Below are 22704 nucleotides of genomic sequence, written 5' to 3'. Positions count from 1 at the left end.
ATTTACTGTTTAGCAGACTTGAGAGACATCAGTTTGGAAAAATGCGTTTTCCTCAGCTCCCTCTGTCATCAGTGACCCTGTCCCAAGGTACTGGTAACATGTTTTTTAGCATGTTTATTGCACCTCTTCTCCAGTAGCACCTTTGCTCTAGGATGAGCACCTTTTCATGTAGCTCATTTCTTTGCTTTCTTAGCAGCTAAGGACCAGAGAAAATCACCTCTCCTGTCTAGGATCTAGCTCTGTCCTTTATCCTAGGTTCCCCCTTGTCTTTTAGGCTGAAACCTCCTTCCCTTCTAATATAGAGAGATACTTTTATAGAGAGAAGACATTTCCAGCATTGTCATCTTCCTCACAGAGAGCAAAAAGGAGATGTTCTGAGGTGTATCTGCTCTTGGGCAGCTCCAGAACCCAGTTTCTGCCAATGCTGAAAAATAGGCCAGTGAAGAGAAGCAGGTCCTTTTGGGACATCATTCATTTCATCATAAGACAGGCATTTCAAGTAGGTGAAAATGTACTTTGGGCATGCTTATGTTTTCCCACTGAGTATAAGGGGAACTTGTGTCTCTAGCGCAAATGTGGACTGCTACACTGGACATTCCAAAAGTAGATGAGGTGGACCCTAAGGAAGATGTGGTAGCTTTCCCAGCCTAATAATGATGCTTGCTCAGTTAAGTGTCTGTGTTGTTTGAATAAAAGTTGGTAAAATCAGAGCAGTTCTTTCTTTCCTGTATGTCTACTTTTATAGTAATCCTTATATGAATGGAATTTGGCTTCCATGCAGTCCATACATGCATCTCATTTAAGGCAGTCACCTTAATACTACCTTACTAATAAGTACAGAGGAATCTCTGAAGCATGATTCTTCTGACCTATTTAAAACATCTGTATTAGAATGAAATGAATTTCAGCAAATATAACTATTTGTCAGAAATTGGATCAAAGCACCTGATTCTGGACAATTGAAGCCAATGGCCATCACAGAGTTGTTAGCCTTTAGGAAGGCTGGTATCACTGTGTCAACTATTTCTTCCTGTTTTGGTGGCCTCTAGGGACTTATCCCACCATGTGGAATGCTGTGCAAATACAGAGAAGCTGACAGCTCCTTCCCAAGTGAAGGGGAGAGCTCACAGAGAAGTGATAATAGTGAATGAGGAAAACAAGTAAATAGGAAGATAATCCCTGCCCAGATGCAGAGATAAAAAGTAAGGTTATTAAACCATTTATTTCCCTTTCTTTTTGAACAAAGTTTCTTTTACAGGCTTCTCTAGTATATGTGAATTGAACTTGGTTAAAAATTCAGGTTTCTCTTAATTTACAGCAATGTAACTTTGTATCTCTAATGTCTCCCCATTTTGGAAGGAGATATTTGCTGCTGAAAGGTCTTCATAAACCTATCCACCTGTAGTCAATTTAAGGCCTTTAAATGTACTCACTAATACTCAAGCTTTGGAGGTAGTCTTCCTGAGAGATTTAAACTCACTCACGGGAGACTACAATCAGCTGACCAGGGGGTGGAGCCAAGGTAGTTGGCTGGCTGAGATTTAATCCTGGAGATTTAAACTGCTCAAGGGAGTGTAAGTGACCTGGAGCAGGCAAACAGGGATGTGGCACATCAGTGAGGTTGTGGCATGGCAGTTTGCACAGGCAGGGGAAGCAGGAAGGGCACAGCCACCCTCCCAGCTCTCTCTGGTGGATTGTGACGTAGGTGGGTGGCTGTGGTTTGTTTGTTTTTTCCTGCAAGTCAACTAGACCCAGCAATGGTTTACAATGAGCAAAAGCTGCTGGTGCTGCTATCAGGGGGAGTGTGCTAACCCAGACAGAACCCCCTGAGAAGGATGTGGCTGTTCAGGTCTCTGGCTGCATGGAGTGTGTGAGCCTGGCGTTAGTACCAGAGGACAGTGTGAGAGACACCTGTGTACGATGTGAGCAGGTGAATGATTTGCTGTGCTTAGTGGCAGAGCTCAAGGAAGAAGTAGAGAGGCTAAGAAGTATTAGGGAGTGTGAAAGGGAAATAGGCTGGTGGAGTCACACCCTTTCAACCCCAAACAAAGTCCAGCAGGAGACGGTGAAGCTCTGGCCCTCCTGCCATCAGGCAGATGGAGCAAACCAAGTAGATGGGGGGGAAGGGAAACCGGAGAGACTGCCATCACCTCCCCGGGTGCCCTTAAAGAACAGCTGTGAGGCCCTGCACCCAGAGAGTCAGGCAGAGGGCAGTCAAGAAGAGAATCTGTCTGGAGGGTCTCCTGGTTGCACCCCATCTACTAGATGGATCACAACCAGAGCTATAAAGAAAAAAAGAAGGGTAGTTGTAGTAGGCGGCTCCCTTCTGAGGGGAATGGAAGGCCCTATATGCTGACCGGACCCATCCCCTAGGGATGTCTCCTGCCTTCCCGGGGCCTGGGTGAGGGATATTAGTAGGAGACTCCCTGAGCTAATCCGGCCCTCTGATTATTATACACTGCTGGTCGTGGTCCAGGCCGGCAGTGATGACATAAATGAAAGAGGTACCAGGCTAATTAAAAAGGACTTCAAGGCACTGGGTAGATTAGTTAATGGGCCAGGAGCACAGGTGGTGTTCGCCTCAGTTCCTGCAGTAGCAGAGATGAATGAGGAGTAGGAATACTTGTCATCAATAGGTGGCTAAAGGGTTGGTGCCACCAGCAGAATTTTGGTTTCTTTGACCATGGGGCAAATTCTATGGTACCTAGTCTTCTAGAGTCAGATGAGCTTCATCTGTCTAACAAGGGCAAAAGGACTCTAGCCCGTAAGTTGTTGGGGCTGATCAGGAGGGCTTTAAACTAGGTTTGAAAGGGGAAGGGTTTGAAACCAGGCTCTCCAGAGATGAGCCTAAGGGTAGAAAGCCAGGGTTAGGAGTGATATCAGCAGCCCAGGTGAAATGCATGTACACCAATGCACACAGTATGGGTAACAAGCAAGAGGAGCTGGAAGTCATCATGTAGCAGGAAAGCTATGATGTAGTCTCCATCACGGAAACGTGGTGGGATGACTTGCATGACTGGAGTGCTGCCATGGGTGGCTACAAGCTCTTCATAAGGGATAGGTGAGGTGGAGGGGTGGCTCTGTATGTTAGAGAGTCTCTTGACACTCTAGAACTTAAAGTCAGTAACGATAAGGTTGAGTGCCTGTGGATCAGAATCAGAGGGAAGGCCAACAAGGCTGACATCCCGGTGGGAGTCTGTTTGTTATAGACCACCCAACCAGGATGAAGAGGGTGATGAATTATTCTACAAGCAGCTGGCAGATGTCTCAAAATCGCCAGCCCTTGTTCTTGTGGGTGACTTCAACCTGCTGGATGTCTGCTGGGAACTCAACACAGTGGGGAAGAGGCAGTCTAGGAGATTCCTAGAGTGTATAGAGGATAATTTCCTGCTTCAGCTGATAAATGAGCCTACCAGGGATGGGGCCCCACTAGACCTTCTGTTCCCAAACAGAGAGGGGCTGGTGGGAGATGTGGTGGTCGGAGGCCATCTGGGGCACAATGACCATGAAATAATAGAGTTTTCAGTACTCAGGGACACAAAGAGGACCATCAATAAAACTTCTACCCTGGAATTCCAGAGGGCAGATTTCGGCCTACTCAGAAGACTGGTTCAGAGGGTACCTTGGGAAACAGCCCTTGAAAACAAGGGGGTCCAGGAGAAATGGACATGCTTCTAGAAGGAAGTCTGGAACGCACAGGAGCAGGCTGTCCCAGTGTGCCAAAAGGCGAGCCGGCGGGAAAGACGACCGGCCTGGCTGAACAGGGAGATTACGAAGGAAATAAGGGGGAAAAAGAGAGCTTACCGACTATGGAAAAAAGGGCTGGCTACTCCTGAAGACTTTAGGAATATAGTTAGGTCATGTAGAAAGAAAATTAGACAAAGGCACAATTTGAACTCAGTCTGGCCACTTCTGTGAAGGACAACAAAAAGTGCTTCTACAAATACATAATAACAAAAGGAGGGGCAAGGAAAACCTCCATTCTTTTTTTGGACATATGGGGGAACAAAGTCAACAAAGATGAGGAAAAGGCTAAGGTACTTAACACCTTCTTTGCCTCAGTTTTCAACAAGAAGGCAGGCTGTCTGTCCTCAGGACAACTGGCCTCCAGAGCTGGTAGACAGAGACAGGAAGCTGAATAGCCCCTCTTTAATCCAGGAGGAAACAGCTACCTGCTGAGCCATTTGGATCCTCACAGGTCTATGGGACCAGATGGGATCCATCCTAGAGTGACGAGGGAGCTAGTGGAAGAGCTTGCCAAGCCTCTCTCTATCATCTACCAACAGTCCTGGCTCACTGGGGAGGTCCCAGATGATTGGAAGTTGGCAAATGTCACGCCAATCCACAAAAAGGGCTGCAAGGAGGACCTGGGAAACTACAGTGCCCGGCAAGGTTATGGAGCAGTTCATCCTAAGTGCAATCACACAGCACCTACAGGATGGACAGGGGATCAGACCCAGTCACCACGGGTTTAGGAAGTGCAGGTCCTGTCTGACCAACCTGATCTCCTTTTATGATCAGGTGACCCACCTGGTAGATGAGGGGAAGGTTGTGGATATAGTCTGTCCGGACTTCAGCAAAGCCTTTGACACTGTCTCCCACAGCATTCTCCTGGAAAAGCTGGCAGCCCACGGCTTGGACAGGGGCACTCTCTGCTGAGTTAAGAACTGGCTGGAGGGCCGGGCCCAGAGAGTGGTGGTGAACAGTGTTGCATCCAGTTGGTGGCTGGTTACTAGTTTAATATCTTTATTGATGATCTGGATGAGGGGATTGAGTGTACCATTAGCAAATTTGCAGATGACACAAAGCTGGGGGGGAGTGTTGATCTGCTGGAAGGCAGGAGGGCTCTTCAGAGGGACCTGGGCAGAGTGGAGAGATGGTCTGATTCCAACAGGATGAGGTTCAACAAGGCCAAGTGCCGGGTCCTGCACTTTGGCCACAACAACCCTCTGCAGCGCTACAGGCTGGGGACAGAGTGGCTGGAGAGCAGTCAGGCAGAAAGGTACTAGGGAGTTTGGATTGACAGGAAGCTGAACATGAGCCAGTAGTGTGCCCAGGTGGCCAAGGTGGCCAATGGCATCCTGGCCTGGATCAGGAACAGTGTGGCCAGCAGGACCAGGGAAGTGATTCTTCCCCTGTACTCAGCACTAGAACAGGCTGCCCAGAGAAGCTGTGCATGCCCCATCCCTGGAAGTGTTCAAGGCCAGGTTGGATGGGGCTTTGAGCAACCTGGTCTAGTGGAAGGTGTCCCTGCCCATAGCAGGGTGTTAGGACTTGATCATCTTTAAAGGTCCCTTCCAACCCAAACCATTTGATGATGATGATGTCCCAGGTGCTCTCCAAGCCAAAGGCAAGAGTTCCTTGCTCTGGAGAAAGCTGGAGAGCAGACTGTTACTTGGACAGCTGAAACCAAGCCCTTTTGAGTGAGGGGAAGCCCCACTGAAGGGGCTGAGATTTTTATAGAGGATTTACAGTTCATGGTTGTTTAAGTAGCCAAAAATGCACTGAGATGCTGAAGAGACTGAGGAGGAGAGAGCATATGACCAGCTAAACTCAGTGGTCATTACTGGAGGTATCAAGGCAGTACGTGCTTGGGCAGCTATAGTGTTCACTAGAGCTTTTTACATTCACATCTAACCAAATTGTCAAGACCTGCTTTTAGAGCAGCTTGGAGTATGACAACCCTTGCTGTGGTTCTTCCTGTACATCCAGCCTGAGTGTGCCAGATTCCTGATTAAGCCATTTGATAGCTGGGGCAAATGGTGTCCCATGTGATCCAGAAAGTAGGCTCTGGTTGCATCTGGGAACTGCACTTGAAAGATTACCCTCTGCCTTGCTGCAAAACTAATGAGTTCAGTTTTGGGGCAAATGTTCAAGGACACTACAAGCACATCCAGTGTGTGCTCCTCAAAGAAAGATGCAGTCTGAACAGAAACTGCACAACTGAAAGATGTGGTCTGTATAAGAGCATCTACCTGGGAATTGTGATAAACCAGCTCACTTCATGCATAGGTGGGAAATTGCAGTGCCCAAAGGAAAACAGAGTCGGCAGGAGTTTTCATGGGGATTCATATTTTTATCAGTACTTAAGAATGGACAAATGTGCTTCCTTGAGAGCAACTAAGAGGTCAGGTCAGCATCAAAAAAGAGCTTGACAAGAGTTGGTCCCATCTTGCAGCAGGGAGAGAGATTATATGAGACTTTAGATCTGTGAATGAAAAGCTTCTCAACCTGGAGGTTTCACTGCACCCATTGAAACAGGGCTTCTTCCTCATCGCAGCTTCAGGAGTACCTTACTGCAAGATACAGGAAGCCTGAGAGGGCATTTAGTCTTTGTTCAGCTGAGAGAAATCCTTTTGTGTCTCTAGTGCAGACAGACACATGTTGGGCACCAGCACACACAACAGCCTTTGGTTTGTATCCATTATCTATTCATGGAAAGCTCCAAATGGGCAGGAGCAGCCAGAATCCTGTTACCTGTTCACCCCAGGACTTTCCAGACAGCTTGCCCAGCCGTGCCTTACATTACATTGCCATATTGATGCCCCACTTCCCTGTCAGGGAGGTGAGGTGCATAAGAGTCCTACCAAGAGGACACCTGCACTTGCACCTGGGCCATGCTTGCAAACGGTGCCTGTACAGATAACAAATCTAATTTGCAGGCCACGTCTCTTACGCAAGTTAGACATAACCACTACATCCTCCAGAGTCAGCTACTCTTCCATTGTAGTCAATGTGAACATTTGCAGCTAATTGTGAACAGATTTTAGATCTTCAGTCATGGTGTTTTTATTATCCATGGATGCTGCTATTTTATATTCTGTGTTAGTATTCAAATAATATTGCATATGAATAGCATAGGATGAAATAGACCAACCACTTAATAATTTTAAATACAGACCTCATCAGCAAAGAAAAGCTAAAAAAAACTTGGTAAAGTCTGACCCCTTGCACTTTCACAGTAGTGAGTGAGCAGATTGTATTTCAAAGTGGTTTATTTGATGCTAAAGTGTGTGTTGTCTTATTAGTTCACAGTTATGTCCATGAGAAGATTTGCAAACAAGAGAGCAAGGGAACAAACATAATGATGAGCAGAGATAATGCACATTTAGATAAATTTTCTTCACTTACTCAAGCAATTGGGAGTTTTTAATGATTTAAAGTACTTCTAAAGTACAAGCTAAATGTACCACAGCACACTTTCTGCAAATAAGTCAGTGTTAGCAATTTAAACCCTCACTTCAGCATCACCTCTGTGATATAAATGGGGCTGAGAAGTGAGACAAGAAAGTGAAGAAACAGGCCTTTTAGTGTGGAACAATGAAGCCATAAGGTTGCAAAGTTCTACGCAGTCAAGGGGTTGAAATGGTGGATTTGAGCAAGGTGTGTGTGGGGGGGTTGTGTTAAATACAAGCTATCAGTCTGGTGCAGAAAAGCACTGTGAGTCGTGCCTAGATTTAACAGTCACTTCTGTCTATGAACAATTCTGCCCTCTCTTTTCCACCAGAAGCAAAGCAAAACATCTGCACCATCCACAAGTATTATTCACTGTTCATGATATTCTGTAAACCAGCATAGATTGCTGTATAAAGAACAATACTCGGACTCTTGCTTCTTGAGAATGAAAAATCTCAGACATAGCTTCAGGAGCCCGAGAGATCAGGGCAGCTCCGAGTACTCCACTCAGCCCCAGCGCAGTCTATTCCATGCTGTGTCGTATCAAGAAAGATGTAATGACTGCTAACCAAGTGGACATTTTCACAACCATTCCTTCTGCTGCATTTGATTTGAGGCATTCTGAAGTCAACACATTTAGTCTGATGTTTGAACAATACACTTTTTAACACACTCCATTTTCTTTGGCTGAAATTATTCTATTGTAAAAGGGATTATTCACGTCTTGTGTTTTACTGTTAATAAAGAAATTTCTGATTTAAGAGCTCTTTCCCTTGTCATCTGCCATTCTTCTCTTTGAAAGAGATTGGCCATGGAAAACTCTAGGTCCCAGTCAGACCACAAGTGACTGTAGGAACTGGAGCATTTAGAAAGCCTTTATTCATACAAGTCCATCTTGGGCAACAGAATCAGTGATTGCACTAAGTGAGTAATGGTATGCTAGACACAGGAAAATGTACTGAAAATTAATATGGCATAAAATCTGGATGTATAGTATATGAATCCTTCACTGTTCTGTGGTAGATTTGGTGATTTAAGAGGATGGCTCAGCTTACTTTTGAAGGAGACAGCTCTGATCTGACAGGCAGTCAATGAGCAGTAATGCTGCCCTATGACAGAGGCCCTTGCTCTGCACCAGACTGACATTAGTGGAAAGACAGACTTGCAGCTGCACAGTTCTTGAAATGCTCAAGGAAAAAGACAAATACAGTAAGAATGCACTGTTACAGAAGTGTGATGTTTTAATCTTCCTAAAATTCAGATTTTGTTCTGCAATAAAAGAAGCAAGGGAGTAGACAACATAATGAGTCTCAGAGCCATGCAGGCACTGCTGAGTTCACACACAGCTTGGGAATCCCATCTGGAACTCTGTGCAAACAGGACAGCCCTGCTGCCAGCACATCTCCCAACACCTGCACTAACCTGTAAGGCACTGGTATCACAGACCACCAAAAGTACAGGATAGGTGAGCTGCACTGTACTGAACATCTCTATGCACAGCTTCAGCAAGTTGCATTTGTTTTGACGTAACCAACTTGTTCAGCACTGTCCTAACAAACACTCCCTGTGCCACCTTTCTGCCGTGAGGGTTTGAGTTTTTTAAAAGTTTAATCAGATCTGTTCACCTAAATGATCTATTCGCCTTTCATAAGCTGACCATTTGAAACAAAATCAAATACTTTATTCTACACTTTCAGCCAATTATGTTTTCACATATATTCTAATACACTGAAAAGTAACCTGATTTTACCTAAAGCTAAAATAACTTTTTATACCAAGAGCCTTGGAAAACAGAATGCCATCTAGTCAGAGTTGGCTGTTTTAGTAATGGAGAAAAAAACTCAAACATGTAAATTTAACAAAACAAAAAAGAACAGGCTTTGATTTTAAAGAAAAACAAAGATTTTACTCAAACACTTATTGGTCCAGATATACAAAGTTTTTCAAGTTCTTTTTAAAAGAACAACTTGTGCTAAATACAATAAATCCCAACTGAACGAGTTTTATACATACAAAAAGCACAGCTTGAAAAAATCCATAAGACTAACAAATACTCCTGAAAAGATACTATTTCTTGGATCAAACTGCTGCAATAACTTTAAAGTAGTACTTTATAATAACCACCTACCCATCTGGATAACCTCTATTCAGAAATGTGGTTTAATACAGAACTTTGTTTTAAAAACAAAACGTGGGATATAACACATAATATAGTGTTTGGATGTTTAACCCAATCAATTGCAAGTTCATCAGCACTGCAGCTGATATAGTATCAGTTGTCTTAACAATATTTTAACTGTAGTTTTTTTTAGAAGAATAGTTTTTGGATTAATTTGCTATTATGAGTTAAAAGCTTTAAAATTTAATTTAGTAACTTAAAAATGAGTGATAATCTGCAATTAATTTATATTTCACATATAAGAAGTTGGTCATTACAAATAACTCCACAAAACAAGATGTAACTCCAGTTTCATACATTCCACCTAATTCTTCTTTAAAGCTTTTTGCCATTTATCTGTTTTGGAACTTTTAAACACAAATTCTTTTACATGCTATGCACAATGAAGCATTTCAAACCTACTCAACTTGTAGATAATGAACAGATAGCAGGAGGATCACCTACTTGTACTTTCCTGAGCCACTGGACTGACTTCTTGATGGCATGTTATCTTTGCCTTTAGTGCAAGATTCTACTGGACAGTTCTCATATCCCTGAGTAATTACTTGTTAGGTCATGCCACTGGGCTGGCTCAACTTCAGAACTTTATTTCACAACTTCCATAGAAAGTAACTGACTTCCTTCAATGATTGTCATCAAAGACTGATTTAACTGTATATATAAAAAAAAGGTTAAATTAAATGGAAGACTTTGTTAGGTAAAGGGTATACAGCTAAACATTACTACTATAAACAATTTTTTATTAAAAAATTAAACATTAAAATGAAGTTTTAAAAATAATCAAAAAATAGACTCCTCCAGATTTGCAGATGACACCAAGCTGAGTGGTGTTGTTGACACAACTGAGGGATGAGATGCCACATAGAGGGATCTGGACAAGCTCGAGAAGTGGGCCAGTGGGAATATCCCACTGTTTAACAAGACCAACTGCAAGGTGCTGCACCTGGATAAGGGCAGCCACTGGTATCAATACAGGCTGGGGGATGATCAAGAGCAGCTCCGCTAAGAAGGAGTTCAGGGGCTGGTGGATGAGAGGCTGGACATGAGCTGGCAACTGTCTCCTGGGCTGCATCAAAAGGAGCATGGCCAGCAGGCCAACGGAGGTGATTCTGTATGTTGATGCTGGAATAACAAGGCCTACAGTCAGCAATCAGGAGGTCATGAAGCCAAAGAGCTGGGATCCCTTGCTAAAGAGGCACTGGAAAAGAGGCAGCAATTTGCAGTCTCAGGAGATGGCTCGTCTCAAGTGTGAGGGCAAGATACACATTTAAGGAAGATCTTGTGAACTTCCCAAGAAAGTGGACCACTCCAGATAAAGGTATCCAGTACTTGAGAGAACTAGCAGTGCTAATGAGAAGTCATCTATAGTAATCTAGGACATGATAACACCCCTAAAGACCCAGAGGATGAACCTTGTACAAAGGCCAGGTGGAGGAAGGTGGTTCAAAATGCCCCTGCATCATATTCCAACAGCCTGGTGGCATCATATTACCCAAAGATGGGTTCACCAGCTGTAGAGGTGATGTCCTCCTGGCTTCAAAACATAGAATAAACTCTAGGCGCTTCCTCATTCCTACGGGCCAGCACCTCAGCCCTCAAGGGAAGCCCGAGATCGGTCCCCTCCCCAGTCAGAGGGAAAGGAAGCCCCAAGCACAGGCCATGTAGTGAACTCTGGTTCTTTCTGCATGACCACAGGGAAGACAAAAGGAAGTGGGATGGCAAGCCCACCTTTAAGCTGGAAGCCCGGGTATGTGAATTGAGAGGAAAGAGAACTGTTAAGAAGGGGTTATCCAAGAAGGCTGTCAATGTAGTTGCCACAGAGATCCAAGAAAGCAATCAGCAACCTCCCATACATGAAAGGACTTAAATCAACTCCTTTGATCCTGGTGAGGGGACTTCTGATCTGGCATCACAAAGGTCAGACAGTGAATACTCTAACCAGGAACAGGAATAGAGGGTCCCTGCCTTCAGCCAGGAGAAGGAAAGGGATGACAGGGCCTACTGGACTGTGTGGATTTGACAGCCTGGCACATAAGATCCACAGAGGTATAGAGCTTTGGTAGATATGGGTGCACAGTGCACACTGATGCCATCAAGACACAGGAGTGCAGAACCCAACTGGACCTCTGGAGTGACAGGAGGATGCCAAAAATTGTCTGTATTAGAGGCCGACATGAGCACAGCAGCGGACAAGTGGGAAAAGCACCCTATTGTGACTGGCCCAGAGGCCCCTTGTATCCTTGGCATCGGTTACCTCAGGAGAGGGTATTTCAAGAGTCCAAAGTAGTACCAATGGGCTTTTGTTGTAGCTACTGTGAATACAGAGAAGATCAGGCAGCTATCTACCCTGTCTGGCCTCTCAGAAGGTCTCTTCATCATGGGATGATGATGATGGGGCCCCATTTCAAGTGGGGCCTTGAACAACAAGCCTTTGATCAGATCAAACAAGAGATGGCCATGTGGTAGCTCTGGGGTCTGTTCGAACAGGACCAACCACACAAAATATCCTCTCTGCTGCAGCTGGGGAGCATGGTCTCAAGTGGAGCCTCTGGCAAAGAACATCAGGAGAAACCCTGTGGTTTTGGAGCCGGAGTTATTGAGGATCAGAGGCCCACTACATGCCAACTGAAAAGGAGATATTAGCAGCCTATGAGGGAGTTCGAGGCACCTTAGAAGTTGTTGGGACAGAAGCATGTCTCCTCTTGGCACTGCGTTTGCCTGTGCTGCACTGGATGTTCAAAGGGAACATCCCCTCAATACATTACGCAAGCAGTGGAATAAGTGAGTAGCTTTGATCCCACAATGAGCCTGAATGGGAAAACCCAGTTTTCTGGGAATCCTGGAAGAAATTATGGACTGAAGAAAAGGCAGAGATTTTGGAGCACTGCCTGAGGAGGTGACTTGTGCTCAAGAAACACCACCATATAATGAGTTATCGGAAGACGAAAGAGGCTATGCTCTATTTACTGATGGATCTTGCCATGTGGTAGGAAACCATCAGAGGTGGAAAGCTGCTGCATGGAGTTCCACACGACAAGTCATTAAGACCACTGAAGAGGGCAAGTCAAGCCAGTTCGCAGAAGTGAAAGCCATCTAACTAGCCCTTAAGACTGCTGAACAAGAAAAGTGGCCTGTACTGTACTTCTATACTGACTCCTGGATGGTGGCTAATGCCATGTGAGCATGGCAGTGTGATACACTGAGAAAATGATTCGAGCTAATTAAGAGAAAACAGTATAAGGTCAATATGGCCTGGAGAGAAAAGAAAAACAAGTCGTAAAACTTAATTGGGCCCCTATAAAGAGATAAAACAAGTTACCTCCCTTTTACCTTGTGTAGGATTTATAGTGAGAGAATTTTGTTTAGTTAGCTAGATAATAGCACCTTTCTTAAAATTTATAACTTTGTATAGATAACAAGCGAACATCTGCTGAAAGTCTGATTTAACAATATATTATGGATGCTTATAGATAACATTCTTGTTAAGAAATATCTGTGGAATGTCTGACCTAACAATGTGTAATGTTTATACTTATGTACAATGAATATTCATGTAGTAGCTGGAAATAAATGTAGAACAAATGTCTTCTTTGGGTGTGACAGGCGTTGGGAGTTGTTGAACCCCTTCCCTGATCACCCAACGCTGAATTTGCTTTTATCATATAATAAAACTCTGATTGGAAATTGCCCGACTGGGTTTCTATTTTTCACAGCAGCAATGGAAGAAGGCCAATTGGCAACACAGGGGTAAACCCATCTGGACTGCTGCATTGTGGCAGGACATCGCTGCACAAATGGAAAATATGACTCTGAAGGTACATCAGGTAGATGCTCACATGCCCAAAAGTCATGCCACTGAAGAACATCAGAACAATAAGCAGGTATCTAAGGCTGCCAAAATTGAAATAGCACAGATAGAACTAGACTGGGGGAAGGGCCCATGAAACATCAGGACATCTAGGAAGAGATGCAACAATGGGCTCATGATCCATGGGGTCGTGACCATGGAGTCCATCACGCAGATCATTCATGAATGAGAAATGTGCTGCAGTGAAGAGAGCTACACATGTAAAATTACCCTGGAATAGAGGGAACTGGGATTTCTGATATGGTGAGGCCAGGCAAACTGACGCCAAGGTAAGCGTTACATACCACAGTGAAGCAACTACTGGTTGGCTGGAATCAGATCCTGTAAACCAGGCCACTGCTCAAAACACTGTCTTAGGCCTTGAAAGGTACATTTTGTAGCAACACGGTACTCTACAAAGAATTGAATCAGACAGGCTCACTTTCGAAATAACCTTATAACCTCTTGGGCAAAGAAACATGGCATTGAGTAGATATATCCCATCTCCTATCACTCACAAGCCTCTAGAAAAATTGAGAGGTATAATGGACTACTGCAGACTATGTTAAGAGCATTAGGCAATGAGGCATGGAAGCACTGAGATGCTAATTTAGCAGAAGTCAGCTGGCTGATTGATTTACACTAGAGGATCTGCTAACTGCCCTGGTCCCAACCAAACAAAACCCCTGCATACTGAGGGGGGAGGTAAGCTCCCCATACTACACACAGGGAAGCTGAGTGTGGATTTCTCCTCCCATGGGAAAAGGCAAACCCATTTGTGGGATTGTCTTTGCTCAAGGACCTGGGTGTACTTGATGGGTAATGCAGAAGGATGGGGAGACCTGGTGTGTGCCTCAAGGAGATTTAACCTTGGGGGAAAAATAATCTGTGGTGGAAATTGTATGTTGCAGGAATGACATGAACCAATGAAGAGTGGATTTTGTGAGGTGCAAGGAGAGCATGACAATGCCCTGAGCTGGGCTATGGTAGTGTCCAATGATTGAGTGTGCTGCTGCTCCTGTCCTGACCACCCATCCTGATGGAATGAAGTCCCAGTCATGGCCTGGTTTTGAACATCTGGAGGGGTGGACGAAGCCCATGAAATGGGAAAATAATAGCTATCTGTAAAAGGACAGGGGATAGTAGTTAATGCAAATGTATACATCTGTATGCAAGGTCAACCCACTACAGCCCCTCTACTTCACTCTAGTGAGACCCTGGAGTACTGTGTCCAGCTTTGGGGCTCCCAATGCAGGAAGGACATCCACCTGTTAAAGCAAGTCCAGAGGAGGGCCACCAAGTTGATTAGAGGGATGGAGCGACTCTCCTGTGAAGAAGCTTTAAGGTCCCTTGCAACTGTTGAGGAATACATCCGGTGCAGGTAGCTCATTTTGCAAGCTGCAATTCAAAGATGCAGACTGAGATGCAGATTGAGCTCTAGCTAGGAGCCAAGAGACCATGAACTGCCAAGCCAACTCTTTGCATAACAAAGGGCATGAAGTCCGATGGTACTAGCCAGGTGAGTGGACACAGAGCCACATCAGGAGCCAAAGATTCAGGAGGAAGAGCGAGACTTGCTGGCACTTAGACTGTGAGGGTATAAAAGCCCAAGGGTTCCTTTGTTGGAGGTCCCTCTTCAGAGGCACCAGCTGGGGCTGTTTCTGTGTGACTGCGCTGTGAATAAAGTGCTTTATGGAATGAGACATCTGAGACTCTGCTATAGGAAACGTGAGGTCGAACCTGTAAGGAAACCTGGTCTGACTGCATGTGAGTGGGGTTTGTAGGGAGTCAAGCAAGGCAGAGAGCCATCAGCTCACTGGAGCCACTCGCAGTGAAGGGGCTTTGGTCCCAGCAGTTAAAGTCTCTGGCACTGGGAGCGTGACTGCCAGAGTCTGGTGAATGGTCAGATTGGGAAGTTTCCTTAACACAATCCAGTCCAATCTATGATTCTATGATTTGCTCAGAAGTTTGCTGACACCCAAGCAGCTCAAAAGCTCAAAAGTGCAAACAAGATACAAATACATAACAAAAGCAACTTTCATTTTCCTTTAAACATTGAGATTCTTTGTATTTATACAAAATACAGATCCTATCCCTCCTTCAGCACCAGACTGATCTGAAGGTCATTGATCTGTTCTCATTACCCAGGGGCTCCTTGAAACTGTTGTTGCCTTTGTTCCAAAGCTTGTTGACTTAACAGTTGCTGTTGTTTCTGTAGAAACTGCACTACTTCTGGGCTTCTGAGTAGGGACTGAAAGAAAGAAAGAAAGTGAACTTTACTTTAGAGAACTCACATATTTTAAATAGCTATATTATGTTTATATTATAATATTTTTCCATTAAATTAATTTGCGCATTACTCCTTGCTGTTCTTTAACCGTGGCAGACAACTAAGCAGCAGCCTCTGCTCACTCCCTCCCCTGCCCCCTCCCTGCTGTGGAATGAAGCACTGTTCAGCAATAACTAAAACAACACTACATTATTAACACTCTTTTCATCACAAACCCAAAGCGCAGTCCCATACAAGCTACTGTGAAGAAAATTAACTGTATCCCAGTCAATACCAGCACACCCATCCAAACGAGAGTTCAATCAAATGCAGAATTACAAAACACACTCACAAGACATCTAGGCACTGTTTCAAGACACCACCAGGTAACCAGAAGCAGCATTAATACACATCCTGAAAGCAGGTTCATAATGTAAAGAATATACAATATTGCAAAAAAACCAAATATATCAAACAGGAATAATCTAATGACATACTGAAAACAAACACCTCTCAATTGTGTCTTCAGTTTTACGCCAATTTCTATATTTCCCACTGCAGATAGCTCAAAAAGACTATAATAAACAAACAAAATACTGTAATTCTGCAGCAAAGCTCACATTCCTATCAAGAGTTCAAGCATCTGGAGTATTAGCCACATGTTTTAGTTTTAGGTAGACCTGCAAGGAGCAGGGACTTGGACTCAATGATCCTTATGGGTTCCTTCCAACTCGGGATATTCTATGATGCTGTGTTCACTGAGTGTGCAGAATTTCCCAACACTTCAAAACAGCAGTCCAGCCAGAAGGACTGAAAATTGTAATGGAGAAGCCAAAGAAACTGTAAGTACTGAATTATTTTCCTTCATTGGGCCTAATTCTTTAATGGAGTAACAAAGTGTTTAAAAACTCAGAACACATGCCATTCATGCACTCTACAGATGAGTCATACTGTTTACAGTTTATTAACACATACATACACAATCTTAAGTGTGATATATCTACAACTTCTAAAACACATCAGAGTAATTAAAGCTTACATCAGACATCAGTCCATACATTGTTCTACCTAAAGCTTTGGTTTAACAAGCTAAAAAACCTCAGTTATACTATAAGCACTATTTACACTGAAGAAATAACTATGCCTGTTTATTACTACCATAATACACAACTTCAGTTAATGTGGCAGTGATCACTAAATTCAGTTATCTTAGTATTCTTCACAGAGAGGCCGAGGCACATATCTGCTCTGCAGCATATTTCAGATTTGAAAATATGCACATGTAGTGAACAATCTTAAACTGATCTTCTTTCACAGCAATGCCAGTTAAGTAAATAAAGGTGGTGTAACAATTTTTGAGTTCAAAACCTCTACGAAAACAAGACTTACCAGCCTTTTTTTATTCAGTACTTGTTCTAAAAGAGTAGGTCTTGCTGGGCGATCTCCAATGGATCCTGTTCTCTGCTTTGTAACAGGAACTGAACCTTCAACACTATCCTGCACATGAAAAAGAGAAATTGAGACTATAAACTCTGATATAGTGATACACAGAAAATCCCAAGAGTAAAGAACATTTGCCTCCTAATCTGCAGAGGAAAGTAACAGCACAGGAATGGAAATTTATCTATTCAAGACTGGGCCTCTTCTTTCCACATCCTTTCACCGTTTCACCAGTCACAGCAAAGCAATGCAGCTGATTTAAGTCTTACACACTGCAAAAGTAACCAGGTTACTAGGGCTAGTTGTAGCCTTGAATTTATTTGACTGAATTTCTTAAAAAAGAAGTCACTTACAACAGTTCAGTCTCCAGCTTCTGAAAGTGAGTGATATTTACCATTTACAACTGGGTAGGAATGACAATACTTCTAGTACCAAAACAAAACATACTTCAGAACACTATTATGAACTTGCTAAAGCCCCAGGCTTACTTTTCTCTTTGCAAGTTTATTCTGTTTGTTGTACAATCACCAGTCATCTGAATTAGACATATGAATACAATATGGCTCTACAATCCGCTCTGAAGAAAATATCAATGGTTTGGAAAATTTAAACCTATGTTGAATTCTTTGTGTATTAAATTCATAACTTACTGACACTTCCATTTACCTGAAAGGGATCAAAAGGAAGAACAAAGTATCCCAGTATCTTTCACTTCAATCCTGTCCACAGAAGTCAAAAATGAAAACATCTACTGGGAACCTAACTCTCACCCCACAAGACAACAGTATCTTGTGAAGTCTTAACAGAGACCACTGCAAAAAAGCATACTAAGTTTAGGACTAAATATCCTGCCTTATTCTGCAAGTTCAGGCCTTAATTTCATAACATTCAAAGCAACCTGCATTTGCAAAACCTGGGAAAAAAGCAAGCTCACTTTCTTCCAAAATGCAATAATCACTATTTCATGTTACAGATCAAAAGATTTTAACCCATCACTATGCAGTATGCTATGATTTTACCCTTCTCCCATACTGTCCTTTTTTCTGAACTAGCAAAAGTATTTCTGTAGACTGAGCAGGAAGTAGTTCTGTAGACCCGGCTCTGAGCAGGATGAACTATCAGAGAAGAAAGAGAGAAGAGGGGAAGTCATGCCAGTATATAAATCTAGAATTCATTTTGATCTTGACTGAATACTGTGTGCAGCTTCTGTTCCCTCACCTAAAAGAGAAGTAGCCACTAGAACTAGAAAAGGTTAACAGAATGGCAAGGCTAATAAAAGTATGTAACTTTTTCCTTGAAAACAAGCATGTTAGGCCTTTTCAATGCAGGAAGGAAACAACTTAGGAGGCAAGTCTTAAGTGTCACAAACTGAACAGAATTAGTTGTTCACTGTATCTTCTCATGTAAACACTAACTGGCAAATCAGGTTGACAGCAGTAAGATTCAAAAACAAGGAGATCATACAAACCAAGCAGCAGACCTGAAGAAACTACCAGAATGTAACAGATGCTCAGAGCTTACACAGTTCAACAAAAAATCCAAAATACTACATGGAACAGGCATTACTTAAGAGCTACAAAACCTACACCTATTTCAGCAAGTCCTTTGAACTGAGAGAGAAGATGAGAGAATACTTCTTAGCAGCATCATGTACACTTCTCTTTTTTAATGCACCTGCTTCATGCCAGCTTTTACAGCTACACAAAAAAAGACTCTTTAGTGTGACACCCAGTATGGTTACTATTATATTTATATGAAGAAAAACAGAAAAAGGATAAGTTTTTTGGTGGTTAAGTTTGCAGTTAGATCAGTTGCCAGCCACATAACTGGAGAGACAGCTGTGCTGACATAAAAGGGTTGCTTCTAGCTTAAGTGTCAGGCAAGCTTATGTTTTTTTCCTTCTGGCAATCACTATTTTATAGTTGCCCCTTTGAGCACAAACTAGTCAGCACCTTCAAGAGTAAAACCATTTCCCTCTTTCTGTCTCATCTAAATACAAGATCTTAAACGCTAACTCTGTAACAAGTGACCAAAAATGTGAAAATGTGTGATCCTGGCTGTGTCAGTAACTGTAGAAAAAAAAACTATTTAAAAAGTCGAACGTTACCATCAGCTCTCCCACTGACAATTTTTCCCCATCTAAACAATACACATAAGCTTATAAAAAGTAAGTATGAACTAGCAGTGGTCTAAATATATAAATGCCACATAATATAAAAAATAATAACCGAAAAGCATCTTGAAAAACCTACACAACTGATTCTTATATACAATATAACCTGATATCTAACGGCCTTTGTGACTTTAAAACTTATTTCAGTATCAACTGAGCAAGAAATCTGACAAGAAGCCTCTCTTAGATCTATACTTTCACCCTTCCTCCTGTGAAAAAAACCACGCGCTACACAGCGAAGCATCCTCTAGCAAGAATTCTTTCCCTGGAATGTCCTGGTCTAGCTGTATGCTACTACAATTTATGTCAGAGAGTTAAGAAGAAACGGGCTTTGCTCCGGCAAACCGGAGGAAGAGTGAGCTGTAGCACCGCCCCACATTTCTGCCCTTTCCCCTGGCCAGCAAGATCCCTTTCCCGGGTCTGACAGGAGCCGATTTTCCAGGGAAGCCGCAGCCCCCGGGCACCCCCCGATGGGTGTCCCGGCCGAGCCCCGTCCGCCACCCCGCCGCACCTCGGCCCGGGAGCCTCACCCGGCAGGGTGCGCCGCCGACCCCTCCCCCCCCCAGGGCCTGCGTTCCTCTTCTTGCGTCTTGTGTACTCTGCTCCTGTAGATCGTGTTGCGGTGCCGCTTGCACATCAGGCTTGCGCTGGCTTCACCACCTGCATGGGTCTCGCTGCAGCCCTGGTACGGACAGCGCTTGCACTCCCGCCGCCGCCGCCTCGCCCGCTCGAGCCCCCGCCGCCGCCCCGCCTCTGCCTCCGCTCCTCCCTCCTAAGCTCCTCCAGCTGCCGTGCTCCGCCGCCCGCCGCCTCGGCCTCGGCCTCCTCCTCCCTCGCCTCGGCCCCGCGGGGGCCTCCCCACCCGTACAGCACCATGAAGCCGCCATGCTGAGGAGGGCGGGCAGCGGCCCGTTCGGCGCTCGACACCGGCGTGCAGCGCCACCCCGCCGTCCCAGCCGCCGCCTCCCGCGCGGTGGCCGCCGCTGCATCAGAGCAGCGCGCTGTTGCGGCGCGAGCGAGGGGGAGGGAGAGGCGGGAAGAGGAGGAGGGCGTAGGCGAAAAGCGGGGGCCGTTGAGCGGCGGGCGGGCAGCCCCGTGGGCGCCCCTGCCCGACCGCCCCGGCGCTCCCCGAATCTCGCCGCTTGTTCTCTCGCCGCGCTCCCCACGCGCGCAGGTCGCCGCGCGCGCCGCGCATGTGCCCGCCGTGCTGTGGGAGGGGGCGCGGCGGGGCGGTATGGCGGCGCCCGCCCCTTTGGGTGGTCTGGGGGGGTTCGCCTCGAGGCTGCGGCGGCGTACGATGGCTGGAAGCCTTGTTAGTCACGGCACAGACACCAGTGTGGTTTGGGCCGGTGTGACGTCCCACCCTTAAGGGAAAGGGAACACCCGAGATTCGTAAATGCTCATGATCGAAAGGAACGACAGAAGTCAAGAGGGTCCGCAAGCAATCGAAGTTTTATTAGTAAATTGCACACTTGGCATGGAAATCTATGTGTTAGCTCCTGACCTACTCTACAGGCGTATGGCAGTGGGTTTTGGATAAAGGGGAAGCCTGAAAGTGAAGAGAGAAAGGAAGAGATGAAGTAAAGGGGAGTGAGGGAGAGGGGAGAGACAGAAAGAAATAAAGGAAGGGAGAGAGAAAAAGACGTTCAGAATCCTGGGGGTGCCACCTGGGCTTGTGGGGATACCATTTCATGGATAGGTTTCCTGACCCTGAAGATAGGTTTCTTGCTTTCCATGTAAATTAGTTGTCATGTGCAGTCTGTTCTTTCAGATCTTTCTGGGAATGAGTTGGAGGACTTCAGGTGTCTTGGGTGGTCTTGATCCCCCGCTACTGTCCATGCCCATTTCTTGGCCTCATTCCTGGACTTGCACAGTACTGTGTTGTGCTTATCTCCAGAACAAGGGTGTTTGTCCAGAAAAGTGCTGCCCTACCTCCACATGTTCCCCTTCTCCAGTCACATCTTGTTCTTTGTCACAGCCTGTTAGTACCAACAATCCCTGTCTGTTAGTACCAACAGTCCTTGGTTGTCTCTCACAGCCATCTGGCTCTCTGTTCTTGAGACATACACATTAGCCCATTATCTTCTGGGGTTCTACACCCAGTCAGCCTGCTCAGCCTCCTGTCCTGCTCTGGTCCTGTGATGTCTGTACAGACCTAAACATTCCTGCTACTGATCTTCCGAAGTGCTGTCTCTAGGCTGTACTTGTGTCCTTGCTTTTCAGCCACTGTCACTTCAGATGGGGGACAAAGTGATGCGGTTTGGCTTCTCCCACTTAGCCTTTTTGTTTCCCCTAGCTTGCTGTTGCCACTGTAGCTTTCAGCATGCTGCTTCTTTCCCTTTCTTCCTTTGGAAATCGATTCTCTCTTTGAGTTACTTCTGGATGGCGGTTTGGATGCTTCTTCCCTATTACAAGGTTCATCTGAGCAGCTAAACTTATCTTTACCCAATTCCTGCCAAGTACATTTTTGCTAAGTAAATTTCTTTATTCTGCAATGTAAGTGAATGGTGTATCCATAATCTTAGATGTTTTGTCACTCCTCAATCTTGTCCTTTTCTCTGCAAAGCTCTTGCATTTTATTCCAAGAAAAACATTACCTGTAATGCAACTGTCGTGCCTACCTTCAGTATTCTTCTTACTTACTCTTTCTGTGTCAGGCACTGGATTTTCCTCACTCCTGCAGAGAAGTCCCACTGAATGCCATCTCCTTGATCTCCTGCTGTTTTCCCCCCTTCATTTTTCTTACCTCCTTACTGTCTGTGGGCTCTTGCCTTTCTCATTGCATGCATCGGTTAATCCCATATTAAAGAACAGTACTGACTCCATTTATTCCCTGGCAATTACCACAGTCCCCTTTTCCTTTCATTAAGGTAAATTATTATGCTGTTTAGAGTTGTACCATTCCATTTCACCCTCGATCTTGTCATAATACAGTTCTTCATTTGTCAAAATAGTTAATGATGTGGTATAGTCACAGGCAAATTACAGTCAACGGAGTAACTCTCTCTTCATCGCCTTTGACCCACCAGTCAACTTTAATATGGCTAAGGTGACTCCCAGCTGTAGTGTTTAAACTGGAATTACAAACTATTTCTTTTTTGGTCAGTGAAGACTTACCCTCCCCACATCTGCCTCAGTGTCTTCTTCATCTCTGTTACAGCCATGCTGGGACAACTTACCAGAAGCTTTCTTTAGAACTCAGCCTTATATCTGTGCCTGTAGTGAAACACGTAAAAGTTACACGTAGCCTTCTTTTTCTCCTACCTCATCTCTTTTATGTCAGCTCCTTAAGACAGAGGCTGTCACAAAATGTTTGGGTTTTTTTTTTCACATTATAGTTCCATTGAAATATTTTTTTTTTGCTTTAAATGCATCTTGAAAGAATTCCATCTTAAAATTCTAAGTGCTCCTGAAATTAATTTAAAGAAAAGTTCAAAGTAATAACAAATCAAAATCAATAATATTTTTCTCCAGCCACACTCCCTGCACGTATCCACATGGTAACTAAAAGAAATGGAAAGCTGATAACCTTTAAATCCTGGGAAGCAGAGTTGCTTGTGTCCTTCACTACCACTTCTCTGAAGCCCCACTGAGACACATAAGTTTGTCATGGGCCAGTC

General features: G+C 44.5%; 1 protein-coding gene across 1 annotated transcript; it reads right to left on the bottom strand.

Annotated features, from left to right (window-relative positions):
• Positions 1–15235: 15235 nt before the first annotated feature.
• Positions 15236–19721, bottom strand: RFXAP (regulatory factor X associated protein). The gene is given in 3 exon segments (XM_029960945.1): positions 15236–15453; positions 16861–16968; positions 19596–19721. Coding segments are annotated over 3 exon segments (345 nt in total). The 3' UTR covers positions 15236–15342.
• Between the last annotated feature and the right edge of the window lie 2983 nt (positions 19722–22704).

Source organism: Manacus vitellinus, unplaced genomic scaffold (genome assembly GCF_001715985.3).
Source record: "Manacus vitellinus isolate BGI_N305 unplaced genomic scaffold, ASM171598v3 scaffold_2_pilon, whole genome shotgun sequence".
Classification (NCBI taxonomy): Eukaryota; Metazoa; Chordata; class Aves; order Passeriformes; family Pipridae; genus Manacus; species Manacus vitellinus.
This window is presented reverse-complemented; position numbering and strand designations above follow the sequence as displayed.